Source organism: Daphnia carinata, chromosome 10, assembly GCF_022539665.2.
Source record: "Daphnia carinata strain CSIRO-1 chromosome 10, CSIRO_AGI_Dcar_HiC_V3, whole genome shotgun sequence".
Classification (NCBI taxonomy): domain Eukaryota; kingdom Metazoa; phylum Arthropoda; class Branchiopoda; order Diplostraca; family Daphniidae; genus Daphnia; species Daphnia carinata.
Genome location: NC_081340.1, coordinates 1,842,377 through 1,861,995, shown reverse-complemented (window position 1 = coordinate 1,861,995; position 19,619 = coordinate 1,842,377). Strand labels below are relative to the sequence as shown.

General features: G+C 41.1%; 4 protein-coding genes across 4 annotated transcripts; 1 reads left to right on the top strand and 3 right to left on the bottom strand.

The window, feature by feature from the left end:
- Positions 1-613: 613 nt before the first annotated feature.
- LOC130702130 (trypsin-1-like) lies at positions 614-2,136 on the bottom strand. Its single transcript, XM_057523795.2, has 7 exons — positions 2,130-2,136; positions 1,812-2,043; positions 1,578-1,725; positions 1,359-1,484; positions 1,137-1,290; positions 938-1,057; positions 614-795 (listed from the first exon to the last, which is right to left on the bottom strand). Exons 1-7 carry the CDS (start codon positions 2,131-2,133, stop codon positions 614-616), a joined length of 966 nt encoding a protein of 321 aa, XP_057379778.2. The 5' UTR covers positions 2,134-2,136.
- Positions 2,137-4,397: 2,261 nt separating this feature from the next.
- On the top strand, positions 4,398-9,516 carry LOC130698295 (TGF-beta receptor type-1-like). The gene is made up of 9 exons (XM_057521033.2): positions 4,398-4,930; positions 4,997-5,117; positions 6,256-6,410; positions 7,319-7,516; positions 7,586-7,734; positions 7,821-7,971; positions 8,049-8,216; positions 8,328-8,500; positions 8,586-9,516. Exons 1-9 carry the CDS (start codon positions 4,867-4,869, stop codon positions 8,949-8,951), a joined length of 1,545 nt encoding a protein of 514 aa, XP_057377016.1. The 5' UTR covers positions 4,398-4,866; the 3' UTR covers positions 8,952-9,516.
- A 980-nt stretch (positions 9,517-10,496) lies between these two features.
- On the bottom strand, positions 10,497-17,529 carry LOC130698263 (sodium- and chloride-dependent transporter XTRP3-like). Its single transcript, XM_057521009.2, has 11 exons — positions 17,131-17,529; positions 13,348-13,580; positions 13,048-13,272; positions 12,705-12,815; positions 12,297-12,538; positions 12,049-12,196; positions 11,528-11,729; positions 11,284-11,443; positions 10,984-11,146; positions 10,712-10,912; positions 10,497-10,639 (listed from the first exon to the last, which is right to left on the bottom strand). The coding sequence occupies exons 1-11, from the start codon at positions 17,504-17,506 to the stop codon at positions 10,529-10,531; spliced, it is 2,172 nt and encodes a 723-aa protein (XP_057376992.1). The 5' UTR covers positions 17,507-17,529; the 3' UTR covers positions 10,497-10,528.
- A 565-nt stretch (positions 17,530-18,094) lies between these two features.
- Positions 18,095-18,948, bottom strand: LOC130702431 (uncharacterized). The gene is made up of 4 exons (XM_057524104.2): positions 18,817-18,948; positions 18,613-18,747; positions 18,488-18,539; positions 18,095-18,355 (listed from the first exon to the last, which is right to left on the bottom strand). The coding sequence occupies exons 1-4, from the start codon at positions 18,868-18,870 to the stop codon at positions 18,255-18,257; spliced, it is 342 nt and encodes a 113-aa protein (XP_057380087.1). The 5' UTR covers positions 18,871-18,948; the 3' UTR covers positions 18,095-18,254.
- Positions 18,949-19,619: the final 671 nt, after the last annotated feature.

The following is a 19,619-nucleotide window of genomic DNA, read 5'->3' as shown; positions in this document are numbered from 1 at the left end:
TCGTGATAGAAAATATAACTCGCCAATTTTACTGCCGCTTTCCAAATGTTTTATGGAAGAATCATAATCCAATAAAATTCGCAAAACTATGTACATGTCGGCATCATTTTCATTTGTATTCGTTTTTCATTTTATTTCGTTTTTTTTTTTTTTTTTTTGAAATTCTATTTTCGCGCAGACGACCACCCACGTCGGTTGAGATGCCGAGGTGTTTTGTATACACGTATAGTATCTTGCCTTTCAATCTCGCATTAAAAAGACATTTTTTTCTTCCCCCGGTAGCAGTTAATCCGTTGTTTCTTTAGCTTTTCCCACAATTGGTTTTTTTTTATATTTTAGATATATTTAAAATTTTATTTTATTTACTCTACTTATATGCCCAAAGCGGAGATTTTAAAGTATACACAGTTCACTTGTGAGAAAAATCTTATGTAATAAAACCCTCGTGGACAATCAAAACCAAAATCTTATTCCCTTCTTGATTTATTTTTGACTTGATAAAATAAGTAAGACGAATTGAAGTCCTAATGGCCGGAAGTGCTAATACGTCATTGGCATAAATTCGCGTTTAACAAAGAACTTCGACCGAGAGCTGACAGTTGGACGTTTAAGATTATTCTTTTGATTTCTCTTTAGCGGTACCGTTCGTTACGTGATATTGCTCGTGATGACAAGGGCCAAACATGTGCGTAATCGGATGTTGACATTGGTAAGCTAGCGGACGTGTCGAAGAGTTTAAATGGGCGCGTTTGGCAGCGATCCAGTCCAAGTAATAAGACACCTGAGTGTAAACACCTAAAAATAAATAATGAAACCCAAATATAAATTTAAAAAGCTCAAGGAATTGCTGAGTCTTCATCGCGTACTGCTTTCACTCAAACTTATTAGCTAAACAAATGAACGCTTATAATAAATAAGCGCGTTTAACGTTTCATACCCGGATATGACGCAATGGCGCATCCTTCACCCCAGGAGACAATGCCGTGAAGAACAGCCGAACTGCCATTGCTCGTGAACAATGGGCCACCGGAATCGCCTTGGCAAGAATCTAATCCACCTATTAATCGATCAAATAAAAAATAGTTTAAGAAATTTAAATCAAATTTTTTTAAAAATTTTTAAATGATTAAACGGACCTTTATTCATGTCGCCAGCACATAACATGGAAGGGAAAACGACAGGACGATAGGGAGAGCCGCCATATGTTTTGTCGCAAATATCATCTGAAATGATGCCGATGTTTACAGTGCGCAGGACGTCAGAAAGCCTTTCACTGGGTCCAGACGAGGGCTATTTGATTGCAGGAAATCAAGTGTTACACACGATAGGATCCCCCCCCCCCCCAATTTAATACTCACTTCTGTGAATCCCCAACCAGACACGTTCATGCGAGTTCCGAGAGATGGATCGTATTGGGAAACAGGAGGCGGCAGTTGAATCGCTTTGGCGGATGGAACGCTCAAATCCAAAGGAATTTTGCTCATCTTTGAATACATTTGTATAAAAAACAAAACAAACAGAAGGTATATAATTAATGCACTCAAACACATTTCTATAGGTAATTGAAAAATGCTTACATAGACCAGAGCGATGTCGTTCTGGAACGTATCGGAGTTGAAATTTTCGTGTACGATAACCGACACAGGCATGGATTTTTGTTCGAGACGGCTATCAATTGACAAGCTGTGCTCTCCGGCCACAACACGCAAATTAGTTGCGTCAATCCTTACGAGAAAACGGACGTTCATCTCATCTTGCATATCATTTAACAAAAGTGAAATGAATAATCAATGAACGAAAAGTTCTCTTACCCGGAGATGCAATGGGCTGCAGTGACGACGATTTTCGAATCGAGGATGGAACCTCCGCAATAATGCATCCAGTCGGCTGTAGGCCTGGGACGGCGTTGTATGGACACCTGGAACGGCAGTGAATTCGGAGCCACGATGTAACCTCCGACTATTTTTTCTTGCGGTATCCGTTGGAAGTTCAAATTTTGCAGTAATGAAACGGGCCTTTGTAACGCATCGGGTTTTGGCATTGCTGGCATTTAATCAAATAGAGACATGACGAATTTGTTTTGATTATTTCTTGGTTTCAAATAGTTTTTAATGGATTTCTAATCTTACCCATACAGCACGACATACAGACAACCAAGACAATGAACTTGATTTTAGTTCGAATCATTTTATTTTAAAAGTGTTAACCAGCAGTCCTGTTTTTGTGCGAACAGGTGAACGGTTCAACCAAGACTAACTCTGCTGGAAACAAGGTCGAGTTCTTCCGGTATTTGAAAGAAAAGGTCAATGAAATTTGTGCGGATGGGGAGAGGTCAAAGTTTACCGCAGGTCATCGAATGAAAGCAGAGCATCTCAAGTTAAAGGAGGGTCAATGGGTTAACTTTAATTTTATGAACGGCCACAACAAGGAAAACGTTGACGTAGAGATAAAAACGAGAGTCAGGTGAAGCTTCCCCCATCTTTAGGTGAAACAGATGACGGTCAAAGATTTCCAATTCAGATTTAGTTTTAGGCAGAATGGAGAAAAAAGGGTTAGGGCTTTACAAGCAAATTGGGTTCAATTTTTGCTTTGTCCTGAATTTTCTAAATTGAATTTCAGACAACAAACGTTTTCTTTTAGCAAACACAGCTTTGGCAAGCCTATTTATTTATATTAGCACCGGGATGAAAACATTAGTCAGAGAAAATGAATTTCCCTAATTTATGTATGTTCAACTTAGTATAATGGGCCCTGCACGGGCACAAAGAAAATGTCACAACATCTACATATGTGAATTATGCATATCCAAAGTACGTGCCAGAAAAAAAAAAAAGAAGAAGTGAACGGGCGCATTCCTCGGCCAAGGGAACGATACCGTGAAGGACGGCCACCCTCTTTTTGTTTGTAAAAACAGCGGGCTGCTATAGAATCAAGCCTGACATAAATCAGCGTGTCGTATCAAAGGAACAGGAGAACGAAAAAGAAAAAGAAAAAAAAAACAGCACGTTGGATTTGGTTATTTTTATCTTGCGGCGCTTTATGTGCTATCGGAGGAAGGTCGGCAGTGACGCTTGCCGCCGTCATCTGTTGCTGCGAAAACATTCACAGGAACGGCGGGAGTTGTTGTCACCTCCAAAGTGTTTAGAACCATCTCCCACCCGACTTGTCGAATACATTGAATATTAAAAACACGAATAGCCGTATATAGAAATTCCGTTTCGAATTTAAAACAAATAGATGTAAACTTATTTGGACAGGGTAGTTGAGTTAGTCTCAGTTGCAGGTGCAATCGTAAGTGAGCAATGGCCATGATTTGGGAATGAAAACATTTATTTATTTGAATTAAGACAGTTGAAAATTAAAATCTATAACTGTGACTGTGATGGAGGCATTGCCAACTGCCATCAAATGGACACACTCTGTTCTTGATAAACAACAAGCAGTTTGGTCCAGGTGAAACTTTGAAGTTACAGTTGATCGATGTTAGCGATGATGCAGTAAGAATTAGCGATGCGAGGATAAACTAGGAAACGGGTTTATGCAAAAAATGGGACGTCCTTCGGTTGCACGGAAACGTGAAAAGAAGGGAATAGAATTTTTGATTAGCGTTTCCACGACGATTCTTTCCCGTGGAAGTCATTGGTTCTTCGATACCTGTTGACACAGATTCATGGACAACGGTAATAAGCATATGGTATAACACAACAACCCTTCTTCGATCAACGTCTTTTTTTGTTTCTTCGAACAACTTGCATTCTTGAGTACATAATAGGCTAGTTTTCGTATCACGAAGTTGTTATCGTTCGAGGCTTGAAAGTCCAATTGCATCCGAGATTACTGCCATGACGATTCTGTGTTCATTTATCTATCAGAATCGTATCTCGGCTGTAAATATCCCCTTTTGTGTCCATGTGCGTGGAAACGCCATTAGCATTAGATAAATGCCTTCTGCAAAAGAGTTAAGATCGAATTTCATGGAACAAAGATGCCGCCATCATTATTATGGCGGTATGTACCAGTGGACTTGATTAAGGATTAATGACAACCTCGAAAAATGAGGTCATACATGACTAAAAATAACACAGAAAATTAATGCCACCATGAGTTTCAGTTGCTATGCTGACTGATTGTTTATTACTTATGAAGAAATGTGGGTGTCATCGTTCCGAGGTTTTCCTAGTCGTCAGGATGTGCGGACTCTTACCCTACCATGACGCAGCCAACTGTAGCACGTAGTTAAAATTTTTAGAACTTTAAAAATAATCGGCGAGGCAGCTGGCCTATCCATTAGTCGAATCGTCTTGGTTAGGCATAGTCGTCGTCAAAAACACTGGCAAAACCAGCCAAAAAGTAGCTTACTTGAAGAAAAAAAGAAAGAGCATAATTCTACGAATCGACCAGTAGATGGCGTTGGAAACAAGCCACGAAAACTGGCTCTTAAATGCCAGTAGAAAAAAGGGAAGCCAGCCAACCAACTTTGACCGATTTAGTGCCAAGTTAGTGCAAACAAAAAAAATTGTCAGCCAATAGATTGATCCTATTCTGTGTGCGTTGCTGTATTGTTATCGACTGCTTTAACCTTCACTGATCAATACTGTTACTAGCGGACATTGTTGCTACCGTCAATTACAACAAACGAGAGAATTACCGTTTGTTATTTCCCAGTTTCCAGTGCGAAAATTTCTTGATTTTTTTCTTTTAGTGTCTATATGTTCGATGGTTTCATTCCAGACAGCCACCATGTCTGGATTGTCTAGACTGGGCGGAGCATAACCGTTTTCTCTCTACGCAGCCCGAATTTAAAATTATTTCATCTTCGTTTCTTGAGTTCCTTTATATCCGCATTCAACATTTATCCAAATCAAAATGGTTGGTGACAGGATATATTTTGCATTGGTTGTTGCTCTGACCTGCTGGGAAATGGCGTTAGGTATTTGATTTACTTTGTACTTGTATTTTGGTTGTCTAACCCATTTTCTTTCTACCTTTGATGCAGCCCTCAGATGCCACTGTGATATATGCACCGTGGAGACCAACTACACGTGTGAAACCGATGGTTTTTGCTTCACCTCAACTTCCCTAAATCGAAAAACTGGAGCCTTGATTCATGCCTACAGGTATGCACTTTTGCACGCTAGTGACTGTGATTGTAAAGTTAAATTGTAACTTTGATGAGTTAATTCAATTCAGTATGATGGTAAGTTATATGCTTGTTTGACTTGTTGGGATCCTCCATGTTGTCCTTAGAAAACTATCAGCACAGCACCATGAAGATAGTGGGTTTCAAGTTATTAGATAAAAAAAAAACTATATCATACCTGCTGCTTTTGTTTACTGTCAGTCGTCACTTTCATCTGCGACAGCTGCTGTTTCCTTCCCTCTCAGTTTCTAGTCTTTCATTGTCTTTGGTTTTTATCCACTTCTTTGTGTTTAAAAACGTCTCTTTCGAGAAGGTGCCTTCCTCAATGGCAATCGTTCCCCCCGGAGAATCCGATCTCGTGCCAGCCAACTGGGCCGTCCGGTCCTCCCGGCCGCTTTCAAATGGTCGTCCAATGCTGCCGTCACAGTGACTTGTGCAACGTAGAATACGTGCCCACTCTTGCTTCCCGTACGGGTGAGTGTATTCCACCTCGAAGAAAAAGAAAGGAACAAAACTGTCCCGATATTTTGCTAACTCACCTCCTGTCACCAACCTTTTCTCTCTTTCCACGTGGCCTGTGCTTGCAACAAAATTGCACGAGATTAGAGGAAGAAACATCCACCCACAAAACATAAAAATAAACTTCTACAGGATCACAGGTTTCAAACCTAATTTTCTGCTTGACGCACATTTAATGTGATATTCTGCATAATAGGATACAGAAAACAGGTAACATAGTGTGAGCATGTGTGTGCTGTGCTGCTTTCCACACACTGAACATCCATTCAGTGTGTTGGATCTTTCTTTTTTTCTTCTTAGAATCGGAACATTTGGACCCGACAAGTCAAACTACCTATTGGTTCAATGGTGGGGCACTAGTGTTGATTGCGGTTGTCAATCTAATTATAGAAATAGTCGCCCGATTAGTTAAGTCAATCGACTGTCACCCTTTGCCAAGTGTTTATGTATCGGGCATCAATGTGTATGTCTTAATTTCCCCGGGAATCCGCTAATGTTTATTTCTATTTTTATTTTTTCTGTCCTCCACCACACTTTGTGATTTGTTGTGTTTTTATTGGGGGGCCATTCGTGCGCATTCGCAATTGATAAAATAGATGCTTGGACCGAGTGCTGCTGTATCCGCCCGAAAATCCAATCATGTGTCACTACTCCCGACCTATGAACGACACGTTTGTCGTCGGATGCTGCAAGGACTACGACATGTGCAACCGAGATCTGAAACCCATACTGCACGTCCGCAACAACACAGGTAAACTTGCCTAGCAGCAGGAAGCAGTTGTCTCTTGATATCTCTTCGTCCCTGCTCTTCTATTGGGATATTGTCTTCCACTTTATCGGAAAAAACAATTGGGTTTGGTTGCGGGGTTTTCCTGTTTTGTGTGCTTCTTCTCTATTGGGTTTCGTGGCTTTTTATTTTTCGTTGTTGAAAACTTTGTCAAATTTAGTTTAGTAGTTCTCGCCCACACCATTTGCTTTCATTTGGTTATGTTACGAAAAAAAAGGTGAGTATGATTGATCAACTCTTAGAAGTTCTTTCTAACCACGCCCACTAATTTTGTTCTCAACAAATTTTTTTTTATCATTTAACATTATTAACACTGCTCGTTTTTACTATGATTTTTTGAATAATATGATGAAAACAAAAAAAAAACTAACGGCACGTATTATGTTTGTTTGCTTGTTTTCCTAATTTTTTTTTCTTCTGCCTTCTTTCTACTGTCTGAACCCAAACATCATTCCATTTGAATCCGCTTTCCTGTTTGCCTACCTGTTTCCCACCTTGTTGCCAAATCACGGCTACGAAATCCGTTGCAGCTGTCTGGAATCGGTCGACGCCAACATCTGGTGCGGCGTCGGCAGTGACGACGATGACGCCGTGACCAAATACTTTGACGAAGAAGGCAATCCATACATTGTGGCATGCTGCCGTCAAGATTTCTGCCGGAATGTCGAACACATAACCAGTCACACCTTGTTCTCCGTAGAAGGTCTTTTCCTCCACTCTTTACCCCACATCCTGTTCCCCTTCGATATTAAAAACCATTTTTTAACTCTTTATTTTCTCAAATTTCGATCTGTATGGCGGTCGAATTGGGATGTGAGTAATTTTTGAATTTTATTCATTTTCCTTGTTTTTTGTTTTTTTTTGACCAGCAGATCCGGAGAGCGGCGATTCGATCTGGTTCGTGTCTGGAACGTGGGAGACGGCACTCATCATCGGAATTCCATTAGCCGTCAGCATAGTAGCTGTAATGATCTTCCTCAGCGTGAGGCATCAGAAGCGAAGACGAATGACCAATCGACGCGTAATCGACATGGAGCACAATATGGATTCCGCCGATATACCCATTCTCGGTTAGTTTCAATAAACATTTCTAACCAGGCTGGGATTAATTTTCCATTTTTGTTTGACTTATTGAACAGGACACAATGGTGTAGGGGCAGCTTGTATTAGAGATATGATCGACATGACAACCAGTGGGTCAGGTTCCGGTCTTCCTCTTCTCGTCCAGCGCAGTATTGCACGTCAAATTCAGCTAATGGATATTATCGGCAAAGGCAGATTCGGAGAGGTATGAATGCCATGAGCAAGAAATGGGGGGAAAAAAAGATAAAGAAAAAATAAAAACATTCTAACTATTAACATTGAATCGAACAGGTATGGCGTGGAAGATGGCGCGGCGAGAACGTGGCCGTCAAAATCTTCTCTTCTCGCGAAGAGCGTTCTTGGTTCCGCGAAGCCGAAATTTACCAAACTGTCATGCTTCGTCACGATAACATCCTTGGCTTTATCGCTGCCGACAATAAAGGTTTTTTTTTTTTTTTATTCGACGGTCAATGTATTGAATTTGAAATTTAATGACTGGCCCCGTACGGTAAAACGCAGATAATGGAACGTGGACTCAATTGTGGTTGGTTACCGACTACCACGAAAATGGATCCTTATTTGACTTTCTCAATCGAACCACTGTTGATAGCACCACAATGGTACGCATGGCCCTCTCCATTGCCACGGGGCTCTCTCACCTTCACATGGAAATTCTGGGCACGCAAGGTTTGTTCCTTTTTCTTTTCACGTAAACAAAGCGGCATGGTCCTGTGATTTTATTTTTCTGCCCTACCGTGCATTCAAAATGAATCTGACCTTCTCGGTGTGATTGAATAGGTAAACCGGCTATCGCGCATCGAGATCTCAAATCCAAGAATGTTTTGGTTAAAGCTAACCGCACCTGCGCCATTGGTGACCTGGGTCTTGCCGTTCGTTACGACGCTACCGTCGACACGGTTGACATAGCGCTCAATCATCGAGTGGGCACGAAACGATACATGGCCCCTGAGGTTTGTTTGATAGAGAAAAGAAAAACAAAACTAAATCAATTTTTTTTTTAATGCTAAAATTAATTGTTTTTGTTTGATTTACTAGGTCCTTGACGAAACTATCAACGCCAACCATTTCGATTCGTTTAAACGTGCGGATGTCTACGCTTTGGGTCTCGTCTTTTGGGAGATTGCCCGGCGTTGCAACATGGGTGGCATTATCGACGAATACCAACTGCCGTTCTACGATGTTGTGCCGTCCGACCCGTCCATCGAAGAAATGCGCAAGGTTGTTTGCGTCGACCGTCAGCGACCTTCAATTCCCAACCGGTGGCAATCGTACGAAACTCTTCGGGCCATGTCGCAGCTAATGAAAGAGTGCTGGTACGCCAACGCAGCCGCCCGTCTCACGGCGCTACGTATCAAAAAGACGCTGGCCAATTTGGATGCCCCGGAAGATGTCAAAATTTGAATACTGCCCGTCTCGCTACGTCATTGAAAAAAAAAGAGAAAACAAAACAAAACAAAAAAATTAAACAGTTCAAAGTTGTTAGCTACTATAGTTAGTGAAAATCGCTTGTTTACTTTTTATGTGTGTGTTATGTGAATGCGCTGGTGGTTGTGTGAGCGTGTCTCGTAACCTGCCAACTGACTTTTCCTCTTGATTGTTGATTGTGTGGATGGCGATGATCGACCTTGCTAATTGTAGTGCATTTTCTTTATTAACTCCTTTTGTTTTTCTCCCTCTATATTATACCCCATTATGACCGAGACAGACACACACCCAAACTCACTCATCGGTACGATTCCGAAACAATTATTGCCTATTGGAATTTCTGCTTTTTCGAATTTTTTTCATCCTATCTAAAAAATTACGTTGCTTTCAGAAGAGTATATATATATATATTCACATTTTTTTTTTCTTATGTTTCGGTTTGTTTTAATGTTTCTCCCGCTCATTCTTTGTTTATTTCTTCATTTTTTTTTTCAAACATGAAACAACATTGATGACATACATATACAGAGTCAAAGATAAATTTTTTTTTTGTTTCTTTCAATCAATTAAAAAAAAAAAAGACGACGTAAATGAAAAGTGATTATTCTTTTCTGCATTTAGGGACCATAAATGAGTTTCTGTCTTTATCGTATTTTCATTAAAGTTAGCTTTGTTTTTGGCCTGCTTCTTCCCCCCCCCCCCCCCCCGGATAAAACGTTGGAATACTTAATTCTATTTGCGATGAGTAACTGTTATAGTTTCCCATTTCCTTTGGTCAATGTTTTGTTGCTTAAACTTGCCAAATAAAAAAAAAGGTACACGTAAACTTATTCCCGGAACCAGCACTTAGGAGATGGATGTAAATATGTAAAAGGAATGTGCTCTTACATGCTGTCTATGTGTATATGTGTACATACACGTTGAAGACAAAGAAACTATGAACATGTAAAACTATTGCATCTTCTTAAATATTTGAAAGTTGAGACGAAAAACAAAAATGATAAAGTATTTTGATAGACAATTCATTTGCCATTCGCGATCATTGTTCGCGTCTCACTTTTGTAGAAAATGAAAGGATCTTTTTTTTTTTTTTTTGAATTAAACAAATTTTTTTGTTTTGTTTTACATATACTTTTGTTTTAAATTCGTTATATTTTTGTCTTTTCTCTTCTCCATTAATTTAATGGAAACTCATAAGTTGTCACGCTCGACGCACGGCGCCGCTTCTCATCCAAAAGTTTTCTTCCTTAGCTGCTCAGCAGTTTGAGACATTCTTGAAAGCTTATCAAGTTATGAGATCATCAACTATTACATCTTTTTTTTTTTTAATTTTTAAGCCTAGGCATGGACGTTAACCAATTGGATCGAACTAGAATCTACACTAATTTTACGAACCATCCCCCCTGACTCGTACAAAACTATTTGCCTTCACTATCTTGGCACAAACGAAAGAAAGATCAATCACCCAATTGAAATTTCAATATCCACAGACCTTCTTAAGTTCAAAGAGAATATCGACAACTTGAATATCGTGATGCATCATCAAATCAGTGTTAGTTTTCATCTCGATGACCAATGGTAAACGTCCGATTGGACGTCGTCATTTCTAAGCGACCTAAAGCCTCTTCTTCGTCCTCTTCTTCGATCGCGTTGTCTCCATACTCCTGCGAATATTAATGACGTTTGCTCTCATTCGCTCCTCAAAGAAATAAAGAAATTCTAGAATAGATTCTCACGTCGACGTCGGTCATCATTTGTTTAGTTGAAATGGTCGTCTCGTTGCGGCGGATAACACCCTTGTTGATGTCCGTGTCGAGCCGGAGGAACTGGAAGCGTCGCAATAGGAACACGACTGGAATGGGCAGGACCGAGATGGCGGCCAACAAACCGCCGGCGATCAACACCCATTGTGGATAGGGCGTCAACAAGCTCTTACCCTGGTACAAACAAATAACGCGCTCAACGTTTGTAGAATCTATTTTTTTAAAGCCACGTCACGTTCACTCACCTCTTCTGCATTCCACGCATAGTACGCCGGTTTGTCAAAGGAGCGATAAATGATGGAAGCGACCAAGAGGACACTGATCAATACGGGTCCGACGAAGCGCCAAGTGATCTGCCAATAAGGGCCCGGCATGTGGCCCGTCATCTGGAGAATGTCTTGCGAGAACCTGGTCAAATTAAATGGATATAGTGACATGTGACTATAACTTTCGATTTGAATCGAGGCCGATATGAGCCGGCAGGGCACCACGCCCTGAAAAAAAAAAATGATTGATTCGCTTTCTAAAAATAAAATTCCGCTTACTTTCGATGTCCGTAGATGTACATGACGGCGATGGATTCGAGGAGGGCGATGAAGATCAAACCGGTGGTTCCAGCAAAGGAATCAAAGATCTTGACCCAGTACTCGCCCGATCCCGTCACGAACAGCAGTCCGATCAGGTAGCTGATGATGCACACAGCGGCTGTAAATGGCAGTGATGAACATTAAGGATTACTTGACCGCAACGGCTTTACACCGTAATCAGATTTCGTTTTCATTTTCCTACCGGAGACGACTTCTTTGCGGGCGCCGCGGACGATCTGGATGTCAAAGACGGTGCTGATGACACCTTCGAGAGTACCGATCTGCGATCCGACGCCGAGGGCCAGGAGCATCAAGAAGAAAATGATGGCCCAAAATGGAGCTGCCGGTAATTCGACGATGGCTTGTGTGAAGACGATAAAGACCAAGCCGGTGCCTTCGACCGACTTTTGAATAACGAGCGAAATTGCAATGAAAGGGAAATGGAACCATCCGTGTGAGCGTACGTGCGTGGGTGGTGTTTGGTGAGTTATAGTATGCAAATTGGATGAAACAAGATTGACAAAGGGACCTAATTTGCTACGAATAAATCATGTCTTTCTGTTTTCTTTACCTGCGTTTCTTATTCAGCCCCATTTTTTTTTAAAAGCTCTTTATTCGCTGTTGTTTGATTTGTTCGGTTATTTCTTTTACTTTCGCTGATTTTGTGAACATTTTTTCGCTCTACATCACCATTTTAGCAAATAGTATAAATAGTGTATATACCTCGTTCATGATGGCTTCCAAATTACAGCCTCGCAATCCCAAATCTTTCGATTCCTCGCGGAATTCCAGGAAGTTTGCATACGCCTCATCTGTGAGGCTGCCATTGACTACGAGACCGGGGAATCTTTCACCAATTAATCCTTTGTCGCTGTTTAAATGTCAGCAATTAACAACACCAAACAGACGAAACGGGAAATAATTATTCAGTATCCGGTTGAAATAGTGGAGGAAATGAAATGCACACTCACTGCTGGACGCAGAGATCGTAGGAACGGACGGCCTTGAATCCGAGGATGGCGAAGATGACGATACTGGCGTAAATGGCCGTGGCCGCGTTGCAGACGGACAGGATGAGCGTGTCTTTGACGCAATTGTTGCGAGGCGGATTGTAGCTGCCGAAAGCGATCAGAGAGCCGAATCCGATGTTGAACGAATAGAAAACTTGCGTCGCCGCGTCCAGCCAAACGGTCGGGTCCAGCAGTTTGTGCATCTGTAAAAATTAGCAAAAGGAATGTATAACAGTTTCACGGGGAATTAAAATAAGCGCATTGAGACGTCCTTGACTGGGTAATTCATATTCACGTTTAATTACTTAACATCTCCAACTAGTTAGTATCGTAAAATAGAAGATGCGGAACAAGATGGTGATACCATACTTGAGGCTGTAGCATGTGGGCTAATCCGGCTCCCGCTCCCTTGAGTGTGATGCCCCGAATGAAGAAAATCGTGAGAACAGCATAGGGGAAAAGAGCCGTAAAATAGACGACCTGTTAACAAGCACATGATGAAATTGTCCATTAAAAAAGAGCCGCGCGATCCAGTGCCCCACGGTATAGTGGCAATATGTATTAATTAAATCAGCTACTTAACGTATTCATTAGACTTTGAATCCAAATTTCTTTGCTTCACGAACGAGCTCACTAAGCCTTTAAGCTTACTTAATTTATAGCTTGCTTTTGCCCTTGCTTATACACAATATGGAATAAGAAAGTACTGTACTTTGCCAGAAGATTGAATGCCGCGCATGGTGATGAAGTAGACAATAATCCAGGCGAGCAGGAGGCAAAGGGCCATCCACCATTTGATGCCGACGGGCTCGTCGACGCTCGGCGAAATGTCCAGCGCCGTCCGGTACCAGAAGTAGGCCGTTTCGGTGGCGGCCGTGCATTCGCTAACAGCCGTCCCATTCGCATCAAGTGGACACGTTGACCAAGGTAACGGAGACTTGCATACAAAAAAAAAACCCAAAAACAATCAACTTTATTTAGAATTAAATTTTTTGAATGAACGTTTTATTACCTGGAAGGAGTTGAACAGGTAGTAGAAGCACCAGGTGATGATGACGTTGTAGTAGAGGCCGACGAGGAAGGCGACCAAAGTGGAAGCGATACCCAAACCGCCGAGCCACGGGTGAATGATATTCCACGCTCCCAGCGAGCCCTGCCGCAATTTCTGTCCCAGCGCCAATTCGACCAGGAAGAGCGGGATGCCCTCCAGCAAGAGCATGACGAAGAACGGGATCAGAAACGCTCCTGCTTCGTAAGAGGGGGAATGTAGTAAACATAAGGTAACAATGTTTTTAGCTTCAAATCAAATCATCGTAAAAAAAAGAAAAGAGCGATGTGCTGTTCACATCTTTTTTCAGCGCTTTGCAAAAAAAAAAAAAAAAAACAGATTACAGTTTATGACGTCGGAAGCTTTCAGTTGGATGTTCTTCAAAAGAGCTTTTGTTATCAACGTATTGACTCTGTGTCTATAAATTAAGGTACGTTGCACATGACGTTTCATTACTCCTGCCCTGTTTTTGTTGATATTTTTTAGTGGACGTAAAAAAAAAGGAGAGTCGCTAGAAAATTAAACTAAGGCTTCTGTCTCTATGCACTTCTGCCTCTGTTAAAGGCAGACAACATCCATAAAAGATAGCAATAGCTTAGGTACAGTTTGTTTCTACCCCGGTTTCGAGCACAAAATGCACAGCAGATGAGCTGGATTGCCTTCTTCAGTGCCACACTCGTGTTTCGTGCTCGCTATCCAATGAATCGATGCATTCGATAGCGAAATATAAGATTGATGGTTCTGCGCTGAATTTGCATATTACATTCGACGAAGAAGGCCTACACTATCTTACAACGTTGCAGGCGATGTTTTTACTTGCGTGTTTCGTATCGACGTAGATGAGTGTGACCTTATCACGTATAGTAGGACCGCAATCGAATTTCATCGCCAAATTTCTAATTCCCGCTGGCTTTTATAATTATTATTTTTTTCAATCACGTCGAGCACGCCTGGTTGTCCCATTTCACCCCCAAGGATTCGTGCGTGTTTTTTTTTTTATTTCTGCTGGCTAAAAAAAAACAAAAACAATTTTTGTAATTTGCCTAGTTCATTACTAACGAATTTTTATTCTACACACTTCCTTCTGTTGGCAGAATTTTGATTGATTGTTTCCGGTGGTGACTTGCAATCATGGTAAAGCGAAATGATGGCGAAATGCAAAATAGAAACGGATCGACCGAATTTGTAAAAAGGCAATCGATCGTCGTGAATGGATTGCTTTTGCACGAACGTAGACTCTTTCTTTTTTTAGAGGAGAAAAAGCGCTACGTTCGCAACATGAAAGTCTTGCCAGAAATGCTGTTTAGCTATAAAACAGTAACAGCATAAATTTTGACAGTTTTTTCTATCTGACATTATATTTGCTTGTTTATTCATCTTGTTCTTTTATGTCGAAACAGAATCCTACATCCTACAAGCTGACGGTTGCCATTCTCGATATTGTCAACATTAAACGAAAGGGTTATGGAACTTTAGCCTGAAAGACAAAAAAAAGGGCTTTAAAAATCCATCACATCCTATTTGTACAATTGTCCGTGTAACAGAAATAGGATGATTGAATGCAGCAGGAGACTTAAACATACACGGAGCTAAACGAATCGGTTTGCGTCTATTCTTTTGTATAATACGGGAGGGATTTACGTTTCGAAGCGCATACACTTCGCGGCGTGATTAAAGTGGGGCATCTGCACAAAGAAAACAGTGACGAAACACGTTCACGAATGATTGAACTGTTTTCAAACTACTCTCCGTGTTCGTTTTTTTCTTTCTTTCTGATTTTTCATCTATTTCAATGAAGAGATGCTTGATAGAACGTACAAAAGCAGACGAATGAATATGGGAATTTCGTAAAAGATAGCCGAGACCTGCGCATCGCGAAGAAAGTGGATGAGCGGGTGTCGATCGATAATCACGTTCACGTTTTGCACTCGAATATCTCCTATGAGCTCCCTACCTACTTTTGTAATCAATAAAATTGAACCTCTATCTTTCTTTTTTTTAGAGAATTTTTATTTCCCTAAAATTCAAACCAAATATTTCATCACGAGGTCTCTCCTAAGACCAAATGTAAATATTTTGAAACTCTTGGGTAAATACGTTAAAAATGAAGAAGAAAAAAAGAAACACAATTACCGCTCGTATCTTCGAGGCTAAATGTTTTCACGGTAAAATGCAATTGTATGTTTTAGTATTTTGGTCCGGCGCGTGTTGTTGCGAGAATCGGCACACACACACGAGGCAGTGTGCCTTACGCGGATCACGCAACGGAAAATCTCTTGCCGACAATCGAAATCACGGATTGCGTCTTACAAGTACTTAATGTCACTCCGGATTTCCTTCCTTCCCTTCTTTTTTTGTTCCTCCAAAATGGAACGTATCCATCACACGAAAACCGCCAGTGGCTCTCAGTTCCTTCATGCCACTTTCATCCACTCTTCGATATCGATTTCACTATTAATTGCCTCTCTCTTCCTGTTTTTTCACCCCCCCCCCCCATTCTTATTTGTTACCCGTAGACGAGCCAACGCGAGACCTAAACAATCGTAAAATTTATATTTCTTTATTCTTATTGCTGAAATTCTCAGAATCGTCTAACATTACACCGACGTTTTTAAGGAGGTACGCTCTTGAAAGCAGTCTAGTAGTTTTTCAGTTCTTGTAGCTTATTATTACGCAATACCTTACGTAACTAATTTATCAGTAAAAAAAAAAAAAGGCGAAACACTAGATCGCGCGATAAACATTTATGACGGAGGGTGGTCGATGTAATTTCATCACGAAAGGAATAAAAGCCCATTGGACGGTGACCGGTCCATCCACTGGTTTTTTAATACGGCGTTACACACATTGGGGACATTCAACACTGGTCTATCTTTCCCGTGCGAGCCACAATTACGCAGACGACAGTGATAGAACAGAAAATAAAAGCGAAGCCCCACCAGGATCCGGAAAATCTATACGAGCCCGTGTTGCATTCGGCATGTTCTTTCGGCTGGAAACACAGGACAGGGGGAACCCATCTAAAACTATTGAGGTGTCGCCCGTTTGCAAATAGATGTTCAAAACCAACACAGGTCTTCGTCGTTTTGCATGCGACGCGCAAAAACAAAAAGAAAAAAAAAAGGCTTTACGACGTGATCAAATTAGTTGGCACTGCTTTCCGATCAATTTGATTTTCGACTGTTTAAATCTTGGTCGAATCACGGAAGAACAAAATGCATAGGGCAACAACAGCTGACGAAGCTAAAACCAACATCGATGATTCATTGAGTGACTCTGACAAGTTGGATGACGAAATGCCAACTACGGAGCCAACGGCAGGTTTACGGATCATTTATGCGCGTTGTCGTTAGACGCTACAAAAGGTTGCGTAGACAGTCGAGTTTCTATGTGAAAGATGTTCCTGAATTTTTCAAACTAATGGAGAAATCTTTTTTGCTGTTATCGATCCGCTATTGCCACATAACGCTACGTAGGCACGGGTTGTTTTCCTTTGGAAGATGTTCAAACGTGGCCTTTTGCAATCAATCAATAAATCTAGACGCATAAAAAAAATAAAAAGAAAAGATATCGATGTTGTTTTCCATTCACTTATTTTTCCCTACCGTGACAGATCGTTTCAAAATAAACTGGAAAATAGAGGTGCTCGCTATAAAGTCGGCTGTTTGTCTCTTTACGCGCGTGATTGATCACAGCTGAACATCTCGTAAACAATTTCTTAGAGAACAAAAAAGATGAGACACCTACCGCCTCCGTTCTGCTGGACGAGATAAGGGAAACGCCAAACGTTGCCCAATCCGACCGAATATCCAATGGCGCTCAACATGAATTGTAATTTGTTATCCCATTTTTGGCGTTCGGGTGGCAGTTCGGGCACGTTCAGCACGGCGTCGTTGACCACGCTCTTCGGTAATCCCAGCGAAACCGACGGATGGGATCGCGACGGTCCGGCCTCAACCGTTAATGCTCTTGGAGTAGGTCGCAAACTTTGGTTATCACCAGACGACGTCGTCACAGTATCGTTACCGTTGAGGAACATCATCTCTTGACCGCTGTCGTCGTCCGCTCGGCCGGAATGAACCAGTTCTTTTGTAGGCGTCCGGCTCTTGACAGTGGTCGACATGTTCGCGCGGGATCAGTAAAAACAAACACTCAATTCAAATTGCAATTTCACTTTGTTTATTTTATTTATTTATGTTTTGTGAACGTTCCAAGAAGGAAAAAAATAATAATGAATTGGAAAATACGCGCGTGTGAGACGCTGTTCACAGGAATACTACAAGATGCGTAGTCTGCCAGCACCCAACTGACACGGGGTGTGCATGGCAATCGTCAATGACGTCGAAGACAACACAAGAGAACTAAGGGACGCCCGAATACTGGGAGGGATGGGCTCTGCGTGAGCTCTGCGCGACGCCTACGCGCAGTTATTGACTTTCCGTGTACGATTGTGTGTGTGTGTATGTGTGGTTGCGCGTGATATGCCATCCAGTGCGCCTTTTGTAAATATACGCTGTCTATGCCATTTGTTCCTCCTTATTGGACCTGTTGTATTCTTGAACGTTGCTTTTTTGCTTTCCTTTTAATGTTAAACGGATGTTTCGTTTAAGTCTATGATTGATGGGCTGCAGCCCGATTATACGTGTTGTTCTCCCGTAACATTTTTTGCAAATAATAGCGGCCGTAAGTAATGCAATAGACGCTTGGCATATGCTTCCAACACCAAAATTGTATTACACGTTTCACGAATAGTTTTTTTTTCTGCATTTTAGCTAACGTGTAAACAGTCACCACACTTATCGCTAGGGTTTACGGGGTTACGCTGTTCTATGTTGAATAAACTTGTGGCTTTTCCGTTCAACAAGCGTCTCTTACGGGGCAACAGTGGTGGCAACAGTTGTGGCAACGGTGGTCGTCATGCTCTGGACCAACTGAGCTATGAGCAGGGCTATCAGGAAGAAGCAGCGCTCGGCTACGTGATTGTAATTGCATAACAAACGCATTGTAATTCAAAATAGGGTTATAGTAAGCTTGTGGTTGTAATGAGAGTACGGCTATTTTGTCCTCAAATTTAATTAACTGATAAAGTCAACTTAGTATTTACCCGGTTCAGCTGTAGCTGTTCTCACTGAAGAGGCGAACGCTTCCATATTGTTCTGGTCGAACAAATTGAAATAAGATAAACCAGATTTTCTTAAGCATATGCAAATAGCGCATGTAGAAACTTACAGCAAGCAATTCTTCCACGACTGTGGGATCATTGAGAAGGTTGGTCAGTTCTTGTTTCATACTTTCAGGTAAATCGGATTCTTGTAAAGCTTTTTGAGTGTCAGCGATCAAACTCTGAAGATCGTCCGATGTCGGCTGTTCATTAAAAAACAAAAAGATTTATCAAATTTGTCCGAACTATAAAATATAAGTGAATGGTTATACCAAAACAAATGCTGTCGCGCACGCGGCAATGGCTAAAAGGATGCAGATCTTCATGTCGATGGGTTGAATAGCTGGCAATTCAATGACACTTTACTCAAAAATTTCATTCATTTATATAGGCTAGCCAAAATCTAGCGTTTACGTGTTTTGTTTGTTCGTTTTCCTTTGAACGGGTTCATGCTGGGGTAACTCAAAAGCAACACAACTGGCATGGCCAGTTGTTGTATTCAATAAAGCACCTGTGGTTTAAACGTGTGTGTTAATGCGTTTGCTGAATTTTTCTTTTTTCTTCTTCACTTTTTTTTTCTTTGACGTCAGCGTTCTCGAAAATTCGCTGTAAACAGACACGATGTCGGTTAGATTTCGAAACTTAAATGTATGATAGTCGTTGCACATTTACATAACTGGCTAGAAAAACCATAGCCAATTTTACTCAGGTAGTTATTCTTCTAGAATGGGGCAAAGAAGTTGCAAAAAAAAATGGGGCAAAGAAACGGTTAAATGAAAGTTTTTGAAAAAATTAAAGAAATGAAAGAAAAAGTCGGGCTTATTTTTTTTGTCGGGCTTATTTTTCTGTCGGGCTTATTATTTTGTCGGGCTTATTTTTAAGCCTGATTTTTTTCCCAAAACAGTGGGACTTAACCATTTTAAACTTGGAATTCGATGAAACTCAACTTGTTGTATAACCAAATTTGAACGCTGCTACCGAATAAAGTATTAGTTTCCGTGTTACTTATACAGTTTTGGCTAAAGAACCGGATTCCAACGACATCTGTTGTTCTAGGAGTTGGATACGCTGCCTG